The sequence below is a fragment of the Tenrec ecaudatus genome, chromosome 17 (genome assembly GCF_050624435.1).
Source record: "Tenrec ecaudatus isolate mTenEca1 chromosome 17, mTenEca1.hap1, whole genome shotgun sequence".
Lineage (NCBI taxonomy): Eukaryota > Metazoa > Chordata > Mammalia > Afrosoricida > Tenrecidae > Tenrec > Tenrec ecaudatus.
The window spans coordinates 35,975,942-35,997,699 of NC_134546.1; the positions used below are offsets into that span (position 1 = coordinate 35,975,942).

The 21,758-nt window shown below is 44.5% G+C and overlaps 1 protein-coding gene across 2 annotated transcripts in view; it reads left to right on the forward strand.

Moving 5' to 3' along the window:
* DYNC2LI1 (dynein cytoplasmic 2 light intermediate chain 1) overlaps positions 1 to 18,290 on the forward strand; it is a 43,939-nt gene extending 25,649 nt beyond the window's left edge. The window contains exons 6-13 of one of the 2 annotated variants that reach the window (XM_075535633.1): positions 100 to 286; positions 1,200 to 1,268; positions 1,876 to 1,953; positions 10,328 to 10,404; positions 10,984 to 11,054; positions 13,141 to 13,238; positions 13,643 to 13,735; positions 17,175 to 18,288. In XM_075535633.1, coding sequence (XP_075391748.1) covers positions 100 to 286; positions 1,200 to 1,268; positions 1,876 to 1,953; positions 10,328 to 10,404; positions 10,984 to 11,054; positions 13,141 to 13,238; positions 13,643 to 13,735; positions 17,175 to 17,237 — 736 coding nt within the window. In that variant the 3' untranslated portion in view covers positions 17,238 to 18,288. Of the gene's footprint in view, positions 1 to 99; positions 287 to 1,199; positions 1,269 to 1,875; positions 1,954 to 10,327; positions 10,405 to 10,983; positions 11,055 to 13,140; positions 13,239 to 13,642; positions 13,736 to 17,174 lie in introns of both variants that reach the window. The other variant, XM_075535634.1, reaches the window with a different exon arrangement.
* The last annotated feature ends 3,468 nt before the right edge of the window (positions 18,291 to 21,758 follow it).

Below are 21,758 nucleotides of genomic sequence, written 5' to 3' on the forward strand. Positions count from 1 at the left end.
GATAAGGTTGTTGTTCCCAGAGAACAAGTGTCAAGTGCTAGTTCTGGAAGGACACAGCAGTGATTTGGAGACTGTTTACATACGTTTCTGTCTCTGCAGGACATTTTCCATTGTCCTTGTTTTGGATCTTTCAAAGCCTAATCACCTTTGGCCCACCATGGAGAGTCTCTTGCAAGTCACAAAAAGCCACATAGACAAAGTGATCATGAAACTGGGAAAGACACACTCCAAAGCAGCTTCTGACATGCGACAGAAGATGTGGAGCAGCCTGCCGAAGGACCATCCGGTGAGTTGCTGCCGGGCACAGTCCCGGCATCTGTAGCCCGGTGCCTAGTTACTGAGGACATCACAGCCAATGGCTGCAGATTTTCATGCATGGCTGGTCAGGCATTGGATGTAGATGAACCTGTTCACTGGAAAATTACAGCAATTTAATAAAACTTCAATAAGAGCAGAACAAGGAAAAAGATTTCTTATGCCTTCATGTTAGACATTCCCTGTGATCGCTATGGTATATTGCACTCATCAAAAGATGGTAAAGTCGTTTCTGATATTGATTTTATAATCTCTGGAAAATGAAAATAAAAAGATAAGAGGGTGCAAAAGTTGCCTGGCAAGAAGGATGAGCAGAAGCTACAAATTAAAACCACGAGTCGTTCCAACAGCCTCCAACATCGCTCTGTACTTTGCATTCATTCAGTGTGTGTCACATATTCGATATCTTTTGCTCCTCTGATAAATAATTAGATTATCAAGCCACGGTGGTGGTATCACAAGTCCTTTAAAAGCATTTCATACTGCCCAGAGTTTATGTGAACGAGTTTGACACTGGTCATATTGGAGCAAATCAAGAAGTTTTGGGCTTCAAATCCATGCAGAAGAAATGCGACAATAAACACTTAATCCAGACTAGAAATGGAAACCAAAAACCTAGGAAGATATCACATTGCAAATAAAAGGGCGGATTAAAATATATGTATATATAAACACTAATTGGAGGAATTGCTGTTTCTGGTTTCAAACATCAGAGATGCATCTTAGAAAGTGATAATTAAATATTGGAATGTCTTAATCACAAAAATTAAGTCAATGTCTATGGAGAGGCTAAAAGTTATGTGTTTTAGGAAGTGAATAGACCTTGCTGAGTATATAGAAAGTAAGCAGATCTAGCTAATTCCATGAAATATGTTTGTTAACAGGATCGTGAATTGATTGACCCATTTCCAATACCCCTGGTTATAATTGGCAGTAAATACGATATTTTTCAGGTAAGCCCTGAGCTCTATCACTTGCAGTGGAGATTCTTGTACATGCATGTCTGTGTGCGATTATAAGGACCAAAGCAACGGTGAAGCAGTAAACACGACTCTGGAAAGGATAGGGCAGGGTGTCACACATCATACAGGCTTAGGAAGAGAGAGTATCATTAGGAAGCTTGTTTTAAAAAGTTAAGAGTCCTAAAAGGCAGTGGTCAGGGACAGGAGATTTGGAATGTGTCTAGCCACAAAGGGATAAGACTTTACTCCTCAACTCTGAAACTGAAGAAAGTAGAAAATTCGTTTTCTCTTATCTTTGCCTATCAGAAAATCCATAGGGCATTCTGCACAATAAAGTGTGTGCTTGCATCTAAATTCTGTTGCCCAGATTTAAAGCCTGCTAGCTGTAGCTGCCGAATGAGGACGCTCTGGTTCAGTTCGCCATGGAAACAAGAGGCAAGGGAATGGAATCCCACTCCTCAGAGGCTATTTAAAAAAAATAAGAATTAACCCACTTTTACATTGAATCACACGCATCTGTCGCTATATAGATATTTTGTTCTCTCGGTTGGTTGGATTTCTGTTTTCCTTTTAATAACATTTCATCACGTTGTTTTAGGACTTTGACTCTGAGAAGAGGAGGATCATATGCAAGACCCTTCGCTTTGTTGCGCATTCCTATGGAGCGTCCTTAATGGTGGGTGCCTTTTCTCGGCTTGCGGTGGGAGTGGGCAGTGCGAACTATGGAGAGAGGAGCCACGTGCTCGCAGCACCAAAGCATTCAGTAGGGTGCGCTGCCCCTCTCCTTTCCGATCGCCCGAAGACCGTGTTCATAGATGTGCTTGACTTTGCACCTATGCATCAAACCCTTACGTTGGAGCAAACCTGGTAACTTGCTTAGATCCATCTACCTCAATTTGTCTTAAAAAGATAAATGGGTTATCTAGTTCATGACAACATCCCCTCAAGAATTAGAATTTATAGTCCCCAAAAAGAGAAAAGAAAGCACAGATAGCATGTTTTAACTGAAAATGCTGTTTCTTAGATCAAAAACATGCTACCTGGGTTGAAATCTCAGATGTGATCTTGGGCAAGTCACTGTATCTCAGTCACCTCAAGAGCTCCTTTTTTGTGGGGTGATTATGCGAATCGACCGGGATAATGTATGTGAGATTCCTAGTCCAGGGATCAGGACAAAGTTGTGTGGTTGTTATTCTCTTCCACAGCAGGGCTGCATTTTGCCCAGTATATCTAATGTAATAAAAAAGATAAGTTTTTATTGCTGTTTTTAAAGACTTCTTCCCACTTGCATAATTGTTTCTCAGTCTCTTTTTCTCTCTCACAAACCAAAGGACTCACAGGGACCCTGACATGTCTTCATGGCTGAAAAAAATAAACACTCTAGATTGTAACTTTCTTATATGTCTCAAAACACGCCATCATGAAAGCCAGTACCTTTAATGCGTGAACTGTGACTACTTACACATTAGACTGACAAAGCGCTTTGGAAACTTATTCTTATCTACTGTTTTGAAAAGATAGAGGGGGTTTGAAGTGAATAAAGAAGCGAAGACCTGGTCTCACAGTTCCTCCTTTCTGCCACTAGAGAAGGCAGGCAGCACATTTACAATCTCGTCAAATTGCCCATAAGGTTTCCTGGTAGCACCACTACCTTCTACATGACACAGTGGCTGCAGCAATGGGCTCAAACAGAACAGGTGAGGATGGAACCGGACGGGGCAGTGTTGGTCCACGTTGGAACTGACTCGACAGCACCTACCAACATCCGATGCAGTGGGGTAAGCACTGGGCCGCCCACTGCCAGGTCAGTAGTTAGAACCCACCAGCCCCAGCTCCTGTCGAGATGTACCATCTCAGAAATCTATAGCCACGGTTGTTATGAGTCAGAATCGACTTAATGGTAGTGGGGTTTTGTCAGGTACTAACCCAAAGGTTGATAGTTCAAACTCAAACAGCAGCATTATGGAAGAAAGGCCTGGTGATCAGTTTCCATAAAGATTACCTTATCGTTACACAAGTAATGAATCCATTATGCATTTTTGCAGACAAAAATTCCTGGGCTGTATTTTCACAAGTGCTCTATACCAGTTTTTCCCAAGTTGTTTATGTCCGTTTTTCTTTTTCATTTTTCATGCCAAACTATTTAATGTTAAGCCTTGGCCTTGAGGAGAAAGGTTGGACTGGCCACACCCGGGCGCAGTAGGGTTGGAGCGTAGTCCTTCCACCCAGCTGCACGTGTTTGGCTTATGGCAGCCCTGCCTGCAGACCCCCGCCCCCCAACCCCATTTCCAGCACAGCATGTGCAAGGATAAATCAGGTTACCAAGAACCCCACCAGACTCAGGCCCCACCACGAACTGCTGCCAAAATAAGTCCACAGTTTCATTTGTTTATTTTCTGATTGCAGGGTACAGCCAAACTCAATCCCTGACTTAAACCTTTATTACACAAATATAGGCAAAAGTAGCATAATCAGACTACTGAATGAAAGTGAATGAGCTCAAAATCGACTTCTGGAAGTGTCAGGAGACATACCTGGTGTACACTTGGGCATCCTGTGCCAGAATTAGTGACATGATTTCATAATTTCCACCTGTAACATGTTTGTGCACATTATATCTGTGAGCATGCTCTTTGCAAAATTAAAATGTGGCACCACTAAGAAGATCCTGTGGATCAGCTCTGCCTTGTAACCGTGGGCTTGCCACGGGTTGGAATCAACCAGCGCCGATAGGTCCGACTGTTGGTTGAGTTAGCGGTGCTCGATAAGCTTTGAGAAGTGAGAGCCGTCCGTGTCTTTTTTGTAGAAACAAACCACCGTGGATCACTCAGATCCCAGACTGGTCTTGGAGGTCCAAAGGTAGATGAAGGGAAGCCTGGTCCAGGAAACCCTGAAAGCTCAAGGACCTGATGGGTTTGGAAAGGGCTCTCTTGCCCTCAAGAAGCCCTAGCAGGCAGCCTTTGGATGGGATGTCTCTGGACCACCAGGGGAACCACCAAACCTACCTTTGTTTGCCAAGAACTTGTCCGAGCCCCATCTTTCCATTTTAATTCCATTCTGACCTTACCTTGCTCATGGGAAAACATTGAGTCTGCTCTACAGGAGTCCGTGAACAGGAGTTTTTCAATGCTATTGTTAATCCTATGTAATTCAGGGAAGAATACAGATTCAATATAAATTAACAATCTAATAAAATTAATAAAAATAAAAACAGAACAACACCAATACGTAGAACCAGATTCAGAAGAGTAAAAATGATGATATATGAGAACACTATAAAACCACATTTCTACTATTTAAGATGCGATCCTTCTCTAAGTATTTGAAAGTCTGTCCCATGGAACAGGGATTAAATTTATTCACCACTCTGTTAGAGTCACGGACGAGGAATCAATAGAGTGAGTTTAATTCAAAATAAGAGAACTTTCTAATACTGTCATTATCTGGAAACAGAATGAGGTACATTAAGAAGAACTCTCAGCCTTGAGTTATTCAGGCAGAAGGCTGCAGCTCTTTGTGAACGATGGCTGAGAGGAGATTGATGCAGCAGATGGTGGAGTTTGATTAGATAGTTTCCAATGTCCTCCCAGCTCTACGACGATTCTTTGAAAAACATTTACAATTGTTTTGTTCCTCTTCCATAAACAGTAATTGCCATTTTTAAATTCTATTAAATTTTCCTTTGTTGTTAAAATATTATCATGGTAGAAGGGTTAAAATCAATTCACTGTATCCTCATTTTGAATGTGTTATCAGATATTATTATGTATTTACTTGCGTGTTCCCTTTTGTACTCTGTCTCTAGGAGTCTATCCCTTTTGTTGTTGTTTGCTGGTTTTTAGTTTTTATACTTATTGCCCACTTCTTTTTTTTTTTCTAGAATTGAGTCCTTTTGTTTTATCTGTCAGCTTGCGCACTGTGGTGGGTTGTGTGTTGCTGTGATGTTGGAAGTTATGTCACTGGTACTTCAAATACTAGCAGAGTCACCCAAAGTGAACAGGCTTCAGCCGAGCTTGCAGACTAAGACCAGATACATGGAAAGAATGGGCTGTCCACTTCAGAGGGATTAGCCACTGAAGACTATAGATGCACTGAAATACTGTCAGTTCCTGAAAAGCTAGTGAACAGTAGCAGAACACTGTCAGCACTAGTGCCAGGTGAGCCCCTCGGCTCGGAAGGCACTCAAGTTACGACCGAGGACGAGCTGCCTTCTCAAAGTCGAGTCGGCCGTGATGACACAGAGAGCGTCCAGCCGGTGGGAGCAAAGCCTGCGGGGCTGTATGGCTGATGGGCACTACTCAGTGAGGAGAAATAGCTGCAAACATCGATTGATATTAGGAACTTGGAATGTGTGAAATATGAACCTAGGAAAATTGGAAATTATCAAAAACTAAAATGGAATGCATAGACAGATATGCTGGGCCTTCGTGTGCTGAAATGGACTCTGGTATTGGCCATTCTGTATCCGAAGTTTACATTTTATCATGCTGGGAATGGCACAGTAAAAGGAATGTTGTCCCACTCATAGTCAAAAGGGGCATTTCAAGATATACCTTGAAGAAAAGTGCTGTGATAGAATAATATCTATCTGCATATGAGGAAATCCAGTCAATACAGCCATTATTCAAATTCATGCACCAGCCATTAACCTGCCACCGACTCAGCAACCCTCTGTGAGTCTCCAAGACTGTGACTGTCACGGAAGAAGAAAGACCACCCTTCTCCCGTGGAGCTTCTGGTGGCTTTGAACTGCCAACCATGGGGATTGCAGCCCAACGCAGAACCACTACGCCACCACTAAGCCAGTGACGAAGAAACTGAAGAAGTGCACCAATGTCTTCTGTGTGAAATTGATCCAACATGCAGTCAAGATGCACTGATAATTATTGGCGACTAGAACTCAATAATTGGGAACAAAGAGAGGAAGGAATGGTAGTTGGAAAATATAGTCTTAGCAAAAGAACCAAAGCTGGGGATCGCATGATAGAATTTCGCAAGACCAATGACTCGTGCATAGCAAATCCACAACACATACCCATGACCTTCTCCAAATAGAATACACAGAAATAAAATGGACTACATCTGGAGGAAGAGGCGATGGAGCAGCTGAATATTGGCCATTAAAAAGATGCCTGTGCAAGGTCCCCAGGGAATGCTGAAAGTGGACTTTGGGGCCAGGGCGTGGTGCCCCAAAAGACTGGACTGGAAAACACTCCTAAAGGCCAACAAATGATCCTTGAACTAACTACAAGTTTTTCTTTCTTGATGTGTTTTGTTTTGTTCTTTGTCAGTGGTTTGTTGTTGCTGTTTTGTTGTCTGGTTGTATACTGTTGCTTTGTTTTCCTCTGTCTTGTTTTTGTGCATGTTATTATCTCCACAGGTCTGTCTGAATAAGACAGGCTGGATGAACTAACTGGAGGAAAAACAACGGGACCGACAGCTCCGGGGGGACATGGGATAGGGGGAGATGGGGGGGTAAGGAAGTGGTGTTAACAAACCCAGAGACAAGGGAACAACATGGGATCCAAATTGGTGGTGAGGGGGGAGTGGTAGGCCTGGTAGGGAATGATCAAGGGTAAGGTTACGTAGTAAAGAAGAGGTATAGCTGTAACCCAGGTGGGGACGGAGCATGATAGTGGGGCAGGAGGAAAGTCAAGGGAAATAGAGGAAAGAGCTAGGAGGCAAAGGGCATTTATAGAGGTCTAGACAAAGACATGTACCTGCAAATATATATATGAGGCTGGGGAAATAGATCTATGTGTCTATATTTATAAGTTTAGTATTAAGGTGGCGGAGGCATATCTTAAACTGAAAGAACTGAAGAAAAACTCAAGACTCATGTTGTAATATTGAAAGATTTTATGAGCAAACATTGAGAATATTTCCATCAAGAGACGATAGAAAGAACACACAGTCACTGTACCAAAACGAACTAGTGAGCACCACCCATTTCAAAAAGTCGCCTGGGAGCAAGAATCAATGGTGGGGCGATATCAAGCTGCCCTGAAAGCAGTAGTCAAAAACAAGGCTCCAAAAATAAAATTAAATTAAATTAAAAAAAAAAAAAAACAAGGCTCCAGGAATGAATGGAAAACCAGCTGAAATGTTTCAACAAGCCGATGAAGCACTAGGAGCACTTACTTATCTGTACCTGGACATTTGGAAGACGGCTACCTGACTGGAAGAGATCCATCTTTGCCCCCATTCCAAAGAAAGGTGACCCATGGAATGTTCAGATAATAGTAATATCATTGCTATCACATGTAAGTAAAATTCTGCCAGAGATCACTCAACAGTGGTTCTAGCAGTACATTGACCGGGAGTTGCCTAAGCGTCAGGCCAGATTTAGAAGAGGCCATGGAACAAGGGATATCATTGCTGACGGTAGATGTACCTTGGCTGAAAGTAAAGAATACCAGAAATATGTTTGCTTGTGTCGTGTTGACTCTACAAAGGCATTCAACTGTGTGGCTTATAACAAACTCTGGTTAGCCTAGAGAAGACTGGGAACTCCAGAATACTTCCTAGTGCTCACTTGGATCCATTGTACATGGATCAAGAGGCAGTTGTGGGAACAGAACAAGGGAATACTGCATGGTTTAAAATCAGGAAAACTATGCGTCGAGGTTGTGTCTTCTTAACATGCAAATTTTCATAGAAGCTACATTAAATGAAGACAAATGTGGTATCAGGATCAGAGGACGGCTTATTAACAACCTGAAATATGCAGACAACACAACTTGCTTGCTGAAAGTGAGGAGGACTTGACGCATTTGCTGATGAAGAGCAAGAATTGCAGGCTTCAGTAGGGATTACAGCTCAATGTGAATGAAACAAAAATCCTCGCAACCGGACCCATAGATAATATCCAGATAAATAGAGAAAAAAATTGAAGTTGTCAAGGATTTTGCCTTACTTGGATCCACAATCAATGTTCGTAGAAGCAGTGTTCAAGAGATGAAAAGATGCATTGCATTGGATAAATCTGCTGGACACGACCTCTTTAAAGTGCTGCAAAATTAAGATATTATATTAAGGACTAGGTATCCCTGACCCAAGCCATGATATTTTCAATCACCTCACATGCATGTGAAAGCTGGACATGGAACCAGGAAGACCAAAGAACAATCAATGCATTTCAGTTGTGCTGGCGAAGAATATTGGAAGTACGTGGACTGCCAAGAGAAGAAGAAAATCTGTCTTGGAAGAAGTACAGCCCGGATGCTCCTTGGAAGCAAAGATGCCGAAACTTCGTCTCACACACCTTGGACATATTGTCAGGAGAGACCAGCCCTCGAGAGGGACATCAGCTTGGGGAAGTGGAGCTGAATTGACACAGTGCCAGCCACATGCAAACAGTTGAGAGGCTGGAGCAGGGCCGGGCGGTGTTTCCCTCTGTTGTACAAGGGTCGCCATGAGTCGGAACCCAGTGGACGCACCTACACCAAAAGCACGAGACTGAATTGTGCAATGTTTTGCCAGAATGTTGTTGTTGTTTTTCACATTTGATTACACTTGATGTGCAAGTTTACACGGCAAGGTAATTTCCTCATTCCGTGGGTCATAGGCAAATTGTCCGCTGACACTGGTTGCAATTGCCACAAGGTGTCAGCACTCCCCTTATTTCCAGTCCTCCGGCCTTCTCATCTCTGGTTCAGGGCACCTGTTCCATCTTGGTCGTGCGCTGAGGTGCACATTCTTTCATAGGGGTCGGTTATTCGGCTAGAAGGTAGCCTCGGCGAGTGCCACACGCTTCGAGGCAAAGGTGTTCTCGGGGCATATCGTGTTTGGAGCTTCCTGTAGTTTTTTCCTGACCCTTAAGTCTGGTCTTTTTGAAGGGGTAGAGGAGGCTTGAATTTTGTTCTACTTTGTTTTTTTTTATACACATTCCAAGTGCCACCTTCTATGGTGTTCTGGGTCAGAGTGGTCGGCAGTGGTAGCCGGGCAACACCTAGTTCTTTTGGTCTCAGGTTAGAGAAGATTGTGGTCTGTTGTGGGCCCTTAGCCCTCAGGAGTAATTGCTCCCTTGAGTTTTTGGTTTCGTGCCACCCTATGCTCTAGGCTGGGACAGACCGATTGTTACTTCTTCAATAGCAGCTTGCAAGCTCTCAAGACCCCAGACACTACTTAGCAGCCTGGGATAAGGACTATTATTATCCTTATGAACTGACTTGTGCAAGTAGTCCTAGATGTCGCCCAAGGCGCTGGTCTTCAGCCTTCCCGTCCAGTGCTTCAATCCCAATGTCTGAAGTCATTTCTACACCTGAGCCCCTACGCTGGGAGCCTGTTCTTAATCCACAATGAAGTTTGGCTTGTGAAATTGCCATCAGAACCAGAAACTCAATCTTTCTGCTTTGTAATAGTATTTACTTTCCAGTCAGAGTTGATGTTTCCCACCTCCAGCTGTCTGGGTCATTCTGATTTACGGATTGCACTCAAGTGACTTTTGGCTAGCTCTAAAACCCAGGAAAGCTGTGTGTTTTATTGTTGTTGCCCTGCACCCTGACTGGCTCGTCTCCTCCCTGAGACCCTCTGGTAAGGAATGTCCAGTTGCCTACAGATGGGCTTTGGGTCCCCAATCTGCACTCCCCCTCATTCACAATGATATGATTTTTTTTGTTCTTTGATGCCTCCTGATACCTGATCCCTTTGACACCTCGTGATCGCACAGACTGGTGTGCTTCTTCCTTGTGGGCTTGGTTGCTTCTGAGCTAGATGGCCACTTGTTTACCTTCAAGCCTTTAAGACCCCAGACGCTGTATCTTTTTTTCCTTCCTTCCATTCAAATACAAGTATTGGTTAGGCCATTAAGTAGTTATCATCTCTTTTGAGAATGATGATGGCAACAAATGTACAAATGTGCTTGACACGATGGATGGGTGGATTGTGATAAGAGTTGTACGAGCCCCCAATAAAATGATTTTTAAAAAATAGGTATCATCTCTGCAGTCTGTACTTGTTCAAAGTCACTTGTTTTACTTGTTTCTATGATGGTGAAGCAGAGCATACAATTCCTAATGATATTCCTATTTTTTTTCTTTATTTTGAAGTTCACCAGTAAATCAGAGGCTTTATTACTGAAAATACGCGGCGTCATCAACCAACTGGCATTTGGCATTGACAAAAGGTAATGTTAAAAAAATTCTGTGAATAATTTTTCATCATTATTCCTCAGTCGGATGCCCCAGCTGACGATCCCTCTCTGCTATGTTTCATATGACTGACTGTCCTTATCATCTCCTGCTTCTTTTATGATCTTAAAAACATATTAGATTTTACCACTGAAATGCCACGGAATGGATCCTCTGAGAATAAAATAGAAGAGTGTGTTACACCCCCTTCCCTGGTTTCTCTCCCTTCTCCTCCTCTCCTCCTCCTTGCTTTCCGGGTTTTTCCTTCACCGCCGCTTTCTTATATTGATCGGAAGTGGAATTGATCCTGTTAGTATGTATCTTTCTTTGCCTCACTGCTTCTCTCTGTTTTGATCTAAAGCAATTTGGATCTGTCACTCTCTTTCTACTTCTTTTTCCCCCCTTTAGGCATGCTACTCTTTTTCTTTTGAAATCGGTTACATTGATATGCGTCCCTTCACTGGGGGGCCACGCTCTGGCCAGTGGTAGATAGAAAACTAGCGTTCGCAGTGGAGTGCAGCAGAATATTCAATCGCTCAACTAAATTATGTTCTTTTCTCTTCTTATCCATGTAGCAAATCAATATGTGTGGATCAGAATAAGCCACTGTTTATCCCAGCAGGATTGGATTCTTTAAGTCAAATAGGTTGGTGAACTTATTAAGCGTGTTCAATCTTTTTTTAATTGCTTATTGATTTTATCCTCACCCGTGGGCACTGGGTCTCCGCCACGTCTGGTTTCGCTCCGGTTGCTGTTACTTCGTACGTATGTATGTCGCACACACAGTGGGCATGCAAGGATGTCACCGCCCAAGAGAAGGGGCTCTGGTCCCTGGTTCACTGAAAAAACTCATTTGCATCCTCTGCCCTCACTGATTTCTAGGTACCTTTCTTTTAGCTTCTTGGGCTGTGCAAATGTCAGATGGTGCCACCGATCGGAAAAGCCAGCCAGTCTCTTCTAGAACGAAACATGCCACCATCGTGACTCAGAAACTCCACGCGCACGCGGGCATTTATCCCAGAGACCGGAAAGCCTGCTCTTTAAAAAGTCTGAGCACCACCGTGCACAGCAGCGTTCTTGGTCAGCGCTCACAGCGGGAGTTGGCTCGCATGGCCTTCCGCAGCATCCATCCCGGCGACGAACTACCACTTGCCTTTAAAAAGGAATAGATCTTGACCTACAGCGACTTGGACAGTCGACAGAAAGTGTGCCAGTTACAAAAGGTTACAGACTGTAAGATTCTAGTTACATAGTTTTTTTAATGACAGAGTTTTAGAAATGGAGAACAGAGTATCGATAGAAAGGGAGCCCTGGTGACATGATAATTTAATCACCATGTTGCACGTAGAAACCAGGCTACGTGTTGGTTAACAGCACAAGGTTAACAGTTCAAAATCACCAGCTGCTTCAAGGGAAACAGACGAAGCTTTCTCCCCCGTAAAGAGTGACCTTCTCAGAACCCCTCAGGGGCAGTTCTACCCTGTCCTACAGGGTCACTAGGAGTCAGCATCGACTGGGGTTTTGGGGGGGTTAGGGGGGGGCTTTAAGGGTTAGGAACCGGGCTGAGGTTAGGGAGAGGGAGCAGGAGGTGGTAATGCTCTTTGTCTTGGCTGAGATGGTGGCTTTGGGAACCTCCAATCCTAGGGGATAGAATTGTATAGAACCTAAAACACACACACACACAAATAAAAACGAGAACCCTAAATAAAATTGGTGGATTCAATCTATGTCCTCCTCACAGAAGTGCAGGGGCAGCCCTGGAAAACCAACAGTGAGGAGAAAGAATGAAAAATTTTAGGTGATAGATTAAAACCTGCCAGAAAGTGATGACATTTTTTTTTAAAAATTGAATTAGTTTAAATTCTACAGGCATCATATAACGATGTCATTTTTACCAAAAAGTTGCATACTACGTGGAAAGATGGAGTTGGGGCTGTATCTGTACAGACCATTTTCTGAATGCGCATGTGTTTCACTATAATAGAGTCATTCTGCACTTCACATTTTGAAATCTGCCTCCCCCTGAATAAAACAGGTGGGGCACACCCTTGAAAGTGTCTGCTCCCGCGCGTCTGGTGGCACTGCTTCCACGGGGATCTCTTTCTTACATCTCCAACAGCACACGAGGACATCAGACTTTTGCATTTTTTTTTTGCTGGGCAGCAATCTTAGCTGTGGGGAATGAGAACAAACCCTATTGTCCTTCCTCACAAACTAGAGTCTGCCCCAGCAGGCTGCCTATCCTGTGTTGAAGTAAGTTTGCAGGGTGACTGTATTGTTGTGGGTACTGTCGAGTTGGTACCTAACAGATCGAAACACTGCCGGTCCTGTGCCATCCTCTGAATTCTTCTGCGTGAGCCCACAGTTACAGCCACTGTGTTGCTCCGTCTCACTGTGTCGCTCCATCTCCACTTCTTCACTGGCCCTCGGCCTGGCCTAGCATGATGCCCTTCTCCAGCCTCTCCTAATGACTCGTCCAAAGCCCATGAGCGGAAGGCTCACCGTCCTTGCTTCTAAAGGAGCGCTCTGGTGGCACTTCCTCCCTGACCGGCTGCTTGGTTCTTCTGGCAGCTCACGGTACTGTCACTGTTCTTTGCCAACACCACACTCCAAATATCTGTCTCCGGGGAAGGGAAAATGATCTGTACTTTGAGAATCGCCATCTGTTCTACTGGTGATGTGGGTAAGGTTTCCACCACTGCACTCATTTGGGATAAAACTTCCCATTTTAGGAGCTCCACCTATTCCTGACAATGATATCGGAAAACTTCACGCCAATTCACCGATGGACCTGTGGAAAAAAGTGTACGAAAACTTCTTTCCGCCAAAGGTATATATTTGTGATTCTTTTTGAAGTAAGAATTTTTAGCACTATTCACCATTTATTGTGAAGTGTTCCAAGGGCCTATTTTGATAGGTTTTTATATCTTGTGTTAAAAACCAGCTAATCCAGCATCCTCTTGGATCTATTGTGTGCACGGTGACATGAGAGTTAAAAAAGAGGAGTATGCCCCAATTTGGGCTCCACTTTGAAGCAGAATTCTTTGGACGTTAGAGAAAGGAGGGACCATATCTGAAAGGAAGGCTAGACAGAGGACCTGGTGGAATTTGAAATGGGCCTCACTGCTGATAGGTGTCGGTAAAAGCACAAAAGATTGCAGAGAGCCTTCAGTCCGATGGGAAGTGGAAGTTTGGGGCCTGGGCGTGGAATTATAGGGATGTTTGTACTTTCAGAATATCAACACGCTAAAAGATATCAAGGACCCTGCCCGCGACCCTCAGTATGCTGAAAGTGAGGTTGATGAGATGAGAATTCAGAAGGATCAGGTATTATCCTAAACATTTATTTTACTTCATCTTTGAGTTTTTATCACAAAAACAGCAATGGTATTAGATAGAGCTTTCGGAATTTAATTCCTTAGGGGTTTTGTGGGGGAGTGCTAAATTTTTTTTTAATGGTTGAAAACAGTGCATTGTCACTATGGAAAAAAATCCTGATAAAGAAGAATGTAGACCCCCCACTCCCACTCCACCCCTGGGGATGACTTTGTATTCCCACATGCTGTCTGCCCTCCCTCCTTTGTTTTGTTCAAACTGGGTAGCGATCCTTACTTTCTGCTGAAGAAACACGTTCACCATGATCCTTTGGTTTGCAGGATTTTCCAAAAGGTTCTGCTTACCACGGGACATTGAGATATACCTATACGCTTCTGGTATCACAAAAACCATCCTGTCCAATTAGCATACATGCATACCTGAGAAAACCCTGGGTCTATGAGGGAAGTGGCTGAAGATGGAACCTTGGCCGTTCCGTAGATGCCCCGTAGCCCCATGGGTGTGACACAAGTCTAGTGTCAGAATACAAACCTTGGTAACTTCCTCATGGCCTAGAGACCGAAATTTTGTCAGATTGCCTTTGAGTTTGATACAGTCACGTGTTGTCTAGAACCTGACTTTATTTAAGTAGGATTATATATAGCAAGTGCTAATAAAGGATAGGTGGTCTAAACAGTGAGGAGTCTGACTGCTAACCAAAAGGTTGGAGTGCCCAGCAGCACCTCTGGAGATGTGCTTCCTAAAGGCCACAGGAGTACACATCTACTGGACAACACGCGGCCTCCAAACTGACCTGAAGCCAGCTGGCTTGCGATTTTCCGAGCGGTGTCCATTGGAAGGCCCGGCAGCCCTCAGTGGAATGGGTCAAGCTGGGCAGCATAAGCAGTCACGTGGCTGTGAAGTGACTGAAGACGACTCATTTTCTCAGCCTTAACCTTTGGTCTTCACCAACGAAGTAAAAGTTTATACAAAAGACTTAGCAAAACATCCTATTTTAACACATCAGAAGCCAAAACCATCCCCTGGCTACAGAAGGCCTGGGAAAGATAACCTGTAAATATCTGGGGGGTTGTGTCACTGCAGCGAAGTGACTCACGTAAAATGACCTCCCGTAACCCTTCTTCCGTGTCCAGGTTGGCTGTAAAGATTCCTTGGAAGTCATCCTTGAATTAATATTTATCTACGAGTCACTAATTAACAGACATTGTTGATGGAGGATCTGCTTATATTGCAGTGATACCTCTATTAGGGTCACGGGCACCAGTGGGCTTGAAAGGGCGGGAGTATTTCTGAGCATCGTGAGGTTCACATTCAAAAGCCATCTTCCTGACCCAAGGGGGTCCCTAGGGTTTCCCTGGCTGGTTTTCAGAAGTAAATCGCCAGGCCGTTCTTCCTGGTCTGTCTTGGTCGGAAAGCCTCTCTGAAAGCGGCTTAGCCTCAGAGGAGCACTCAGGTCTCCCCTGACGGATGGGCAGTAGCTGCCCATGAGGCGCATTTGCTGGACTCTGAACCCAGATCACAGAGTGCTATGGTCCACCGGCTAGAAGGCTTCATTGAACGTAGCCACCCAAAGACAGACTGCCTCCAGCCTGGCTTCATGATTCCCCAACCCGCACGCCTGTGTGGCCAGCCCTGTTCTTCTCCCAGTTTTCAGCCTTCGGAAGGCAGATGCCATTAGCAGAAAATCTCAAAAGAAGGCCCCGCCCTGATCATTCGTAAGAATTGCACTCTTCCAGTTAAAGGCAGAATTCACAGCTACTAATTACTGTGTATTCTTTATGACTTAACAAGGCCTGAAACTGAAAGTGAAGACGTGGCCCACATTAACTGATGGGAAACACTAAAGCTAGCCACAAAGATGGCTCTGGAGGTATCACCGGGTCGTTCTCCCCAAGTTTGTGTACAGTTTTATACTGGGAGCATCAACATTTTAATAACTTAGACTTCAGATGTGAAAGAGACCATCTGGTATCTTTCCAAAAATGAGAATGGAATTTTCTTTTCATAACCATGATGAGCTGTAATTATGTTAGCAAAAGGACAGTCTTATCTTGCAGACTAACTTTTCTTTTTTTAATCTTTGCTTATCTGAACTAATAATATACCTTATACAGCTCTGTAGACTTTGAATAGCATGTAGGAGGCCATGAGGCAGTCCCCTTCCCTTACCCTTTTTGCATATTAATTGTCTCCTTTAGAATTTCCATCCCCTCTAAGACTTACCTCTAGTTTGTGAATTGTAAAAATTAAATGCATGGCTTGTGAGCAGTTTTTTCATGTGGACTATGCAAAATAGAACATAGGATGCCCCGAGCCCTCCCCAGTAGGGGCTTTGTTCCCCTTAGACCGAGGCCCACCATTCTTTTTGTGGCTGCCTGGGAAACCCCAAGTGGATGAAGGCTCCAGGTCACTTCCAGCTGGGCACCGTCACAGTGCTCCCGTAAACACCCTCCTATCCACAGCTGGTGCACTTTTCCGTTATTTCTGTCTGATAAAGGTCAAAATTAGGATCAGTGTTTCATAGGGCTTATACATTTTAGATATTGATAATTTACTAACTAAATATGAAGTCAGTCATGCTCAAGTTTATTAGCTGGAAGACAATCCATATGTACCATGTGGCACTGCTTGGTAAGGTGCTGCTGTCGGATTATTTGCTTGTCTTGATCTGAAATCCAAGGTCAGTAATTCAAAATGCTTTAGGCTGCTAACCTCAAGGTCAGCAGTTCGAAACCACTAACTGCTCCTCAGGAGAAAGATGAGGTTTTCTACTACTATAAAGAGTTATAGTCAGGAGTGAGGAGGGAGGGGAAAATGAGGAGCTGATATTAAGGGCTCAAGTAGAAAGCAAATGTTTTGAGAATGATGATGGCAACAAATGGACAAATGTGCTTGACACGATGGATGGATGGATTGTGATAAGAATTGTATGAGCCCCCAATAAAGTGATTTTTTTTAAAGAGTTACAGTCTTGGAAACCCACAGGTACAGTTCAACCCTGTCCTATAGGGTCTAAAAGAGTCAGCATCAACTCGATGGCAGTGAGAGCAAGAATATCACTCATAGAACTACATGAAGGATATGTTGGAAAACAATAGATTTACATTTTGAAAATGTATTTAATAAAGTTTTTTTAAAAAAGAGTTACAGTCTTGGGAACCTAGGGGCAGTTCTACTCTGTCCTTAGGGCTGTGAGTTGGAGCTGACTCAGTGGAATGAGCCGTGGACTTTGGTTAATAAATGTATCTTTAAACGCTGCTGAGCCCACTTTAAAACTCAGAGGGCTGCCTTTCTAGAAAATTGCCCCTAAGTATAATCATTCACCAAACAAGTGCGTGATAGCTCTAAAGATACTAAGGCCGGCTTAGAGAGCCTGCTTTCATTTGTGAAGAATTTTTAAATTTTTCTTAAAAAATTTTTTTTCTTTTAGGAGCTTGAACAGTACAAAAGAAGTTCTTCCAAGTCCTGGAAACAAATTGAGTTTGATTCTTGAACCAAACTTGTGTGTTTGTGTCCTCTCTCCCCAATGCCAGGAAGATAGCTGTCTGGTTAGCTGTTACGGTAATGTGTGGAGAAACTCCGATGAGCAGACTGTTCACAGGAGGGCTGAACTTCCTGTACTAGGGCAACACTCCGCTAATTCAGAACTTCTAGAAAAGGCAGTAACTGTGTAACAACAGGACTGAAAAAAGCATCTTCACACTACCTCTAATATGCTTTAAATCACCTACACTCAGCTCGACATGGCCAAGCTTCTGCTGATCCGGATAGGCATGTGAAAACAAGAGCATTTGCCGGTTGTTTTGTATGTAGAGTCACGTGTGCAGCTGTGGCTGTGGGGACACCTGAGCTGGGCCCACTTTCACAGGTGTCATGATTGATATTGTTCTCAGTGTGAGCCGTGGACTCCTCATGTAAAATACGCATTCCTGGGTCCCCACATGCAGAGATTGTGAATCCGGGGTGTGGAATAGGACTCTGTGCTCAGCGCACCTGATGAGTCTGACCCACTGAAGCACCACGGTCGGAAGGACAGCAGATTTTTTGTCAGTAAGCAGGCTCAAACTTCATGGGATGTCATTTGCTCTGTGTGCTTCCATTTTACACGTCAGCTATGTTAGAGTGCTGCTTTTAAAGTTGACCAAAAGACAAAATATACAACGGTTTACTCTCGCCAATTTTCGTAGGTCTTAGTAGATGCCTGGAAAATTCCTGATAGTTTGTTGTTAATTTTGTACAGAAAGAAGTCGTGGAATCTCTTTAGAACACCTCTATTGTGCTCTAGACTATCACCTCACTGCTCAGTGATAGTCAAGATGTTGTACAGGGTTACGTGTTTGTGAATCTAAGTCATAATGACATGTATCCTAACAGGACTATTTTGTAATTATATGTAAAATGTTCCTATTAATATGAAATGTGCTGTTATAAGAGGATTATGATTCATCACTGACAACTATATTCTTAATCAGAAATATGTTGGTTAATAACAGAAAGTCTTCATCCTTAAATGTGTTAGCAGTGTAAAATACGAAAATAAAAATAATTTCTAAATTAAAAATAAATGTTTGTTTGTTTTCAGCAAGCTGGGCTTCCGTAAAGGTGGAGCCCTCTCGGGGCAGTTGTACTCTGGGCTACAGGGACACTGTGAGCTGGAAGTGACTTGGCAGCAGCGGGTTCGGGGCTGTGAACAGCGCAATCGAGAGGAAAGCAGCCCTTTTACGCCCCTCCTCCTGCTTCCGCTTGCCTAAACAAGCATTACTATGCCCACACCAGTTACATTCAAGGTGAACCAAGAGCCCAAGCGAGCATGAAATGTCTTTAGGCCAACTGATGATGGCCAAGTACAGGGCAACTTCATCTCAGCCACCCATCCAAGTGGCTGAGACTAATGGCCCAGAGAGCAGAGAGCCATGGGCAAAGCTGTCTCCCAGGGGCAGCAGCAGGACAAGTGCCCACCGGCTCCCAGGAGATGAGCTGAAGTTGAGTGCCTGCTGCTAACTAGTGACTGATGGGAGTGACACAGAGGTGAAACCTTCGGACCGTCATACAAATACCGGGCAGCCGAAGAGCTCGCTTGCATTCTGAGGGTGAATGATTGAGTTGCATCCCCTCAGAATCTGCAATGGAACCCTAACCCCTAAACCTGTGGTGGCAATCCCCCTGGGAAACTGGCTTTTCTTCGTAATGCTAATGAGAACCCCGCTCCCATAGGACCGTCCTAAATCTAACCACTTCTAAGTCAGAAGGGCAGCAGAGACCCAGAGACAAAGTAGCCCTAACAGAGGAAGCTTGTTAGCACCTAACGATGGCCAAGGAGTAGAGGAAGGCTGGGAGAACACAACCCTGTTCTCTGAAGGCCCCATTTGTGGCCTTTCTGAGGCAGCATCACGAGACTAGCATGCACCGAGGGACAGCTAGAGTTATTGCCTATAGAGGAGACATTCAGTGCAGAGACGGCTTGTCCTCCTTTGATGGGCCTGAACGGGAACCCTAGTGCGGTGTCCCCGTACAGAGAGCACTACACAGCACCAGAAGATCCAGTTCTCATGGAGACTTTGATCCGTTCACACAGCCAGCCGCCTGCAGGCAAGGTTCCTGACCCCACAACACCCAGACTGCTGAGGGCGTCTGATGGCTGTGATGCCATGAGCCTTCAGCAAGGATTCCCTGGCTGCAGTGCCCACACACCTGAGAACAAGGCTTGCGGCTCGTGAGAAAGCGCTCCCTCCAAAGGCACCCACCTTGCGCCTCCCTCGAGGTCCCTGGAAGAAACAGCCCATTCCACAACAGTTCACGGGAATTCTTACTGTGTAATTTGATTTCCCGACGCCTCACTGTCCGTTTTTTGACTTGAGATAGCGACTGTCACATGTTGGAAGCCGCTGTGCTTTTCTAAGATGGTATCACTAACATTTAATAGCTCAAAGTCACATGCGACGTCAATTTCCCAAAGGTTTCCGAGCTCGATGGAAAGTCATCTGCATATGAATAGTCGAAACTGTTTCCACTTACGTTGTACACCCATATCTGTAGTAAGTTGAAATCAGTGATTTCAAAAGAGGCTCCTGTGGGATTCTCTTTGAACTACTTCAATAGATGATCATCTCCAGGGTTGTCTATAACTGATGTGACATATATAATCTGTAGGCATTATGTTACTATTATACCATAATCATCGGTGTCAAAGACCTTTTATAAGAATTGACAATACTATTCTGGTAATTTACCAGTGTCTTCAGATCCTCAAATCCTGTTCTAAGAAACAGAATTTTACTGTGGTTTCCTTAATGAAATGATTTTCCCCACTCTACTGTAAGACATTTCGAATGCTATAATTTATCATTCTTTACAAGTTAGGTCACAGTAACTGAACAAGTTCATGTGCTTTCTAAGATAGTCTCGCTCAAAGTTACTATGGTAACATTGAAGCAGTTCCATTTCACTTCTGCCTTGTGCATGAATTACTTGAAGATCAATCAGAAAACGATTCAGTCGTTGGGTACAAAATCCATTTTTAAATCGTCTGTGTAAATCATTTCACCCCTGAAAAGAGGTAACATAGGTGCCTACATTTATCATCGCCCTCTCTCCATTTAAGAATGTGAATTCCTGATGGATAACCCTGTTCTTAGTGAGTGTGGGGTCAGTTGAACATCTATAGAGGGACTTGAAACCACCGCTGCGTTCTAGCTGCCATTTCTCAGCGCATGCGCTTTGTCTACGGATGGGATGGGGGCTGGGCCGGTGTGCAAGTCAACTCGGTGGAGGGAGGATTTGGCTGCCTGCTCCCACAGAGACGGACCGCTTCAGAGCCCCTAGACAGGGCTGATTCACGTCAGAGTGCCCCTTAGAGGACAGGAGGGCGAGATTTTGCCCCCCATAGCTTAGACATGTCCGTCCCTGCAGAAGGACAGCATGCTGGGTAAAGGAGAAGGGCCATGAAGAAGAGTCACAGTGGCTACCACAATGGGCTCAAGCACCGGAACAGTTGTGAGGCCGGCGGTGTTCGGTTCTGGGTGCTATGGCTTGGGGCTGACCTGATGGCGTCGAACAACAGCCACGCGAGTCAGGCTCGGCTGGATGGCAGTGGGTCATGAGGACTCTGTCTAGGCGCCCTAGTGGCACATGGGCTCAGCTGTCGCAGAAAACTTCACGGCTGGCAGCTCAAGCCACCCGCTGCTCCAGGGAAAGGCCAGGCTGTCTGCTCTGGGGAAGACTCCATCCCGACAGCCCTGGGGAACAGTTCTACCCTGTCTTCCAGGGTCCCTGTGAATCAAGGTGCACTCAATGGCAGTGGACTTAGTTTGGGTTTATACTTGTTCTGGTGGCGTTTGCAAATGACCTTCGCGGACACTAGAAACTAATATGTAAAAGAGGTGTGTCTGCAGTGTAGAGTCCCCGGTCAGCCCAGTCCTACAGAATCTGTCCTGAAACTGGCCTTCAGTGGAGTCTGAGTGTTGCCCCGCACCTCACCCTGGGCTCAGGCCACTGGCATGCCCAATGAGGGGTTCTGAATTCGTATCAGAAGACCAGCCCGGTTGCAGATGCCTCTTTGCTTCAACCAAGCGCGCATCTCTTTTCTGGTTTCTATAGTCAGCACTTGCGTTAGTTTATTGTGCCAGCCTGGCCGATAAACACAAGTAGGATAAATGGCTCGGTGAGCCTCACCTTGCTTGTTCTGTGCCTCAATTTAAAGGGGTACACTACCTGTGGGATGCCTAGCCTGTGGACTGTGTCGCTGTAAGTTGAGGTCCCTTTAATCCCACACGATTAGAATGTTTGTCTCTGGAGCTGGGGACCGACAGTTGATGACAGTTGGGGACCTGCCTTGCTGTTTGCTGCCTGGGTATATAGAGCCCAGCTCTCTCGACAGAAGGGGACTGGCAACTGGCGGCTCTCAAGCCTTAAAGGACTGCTAGTGTCTCACTGCTTTATAATTTAACTGTTAATTTCTTGTATCATCTATCTGTATATAATTTAACGGTTCATTTCTTGTATTATACATCTATCT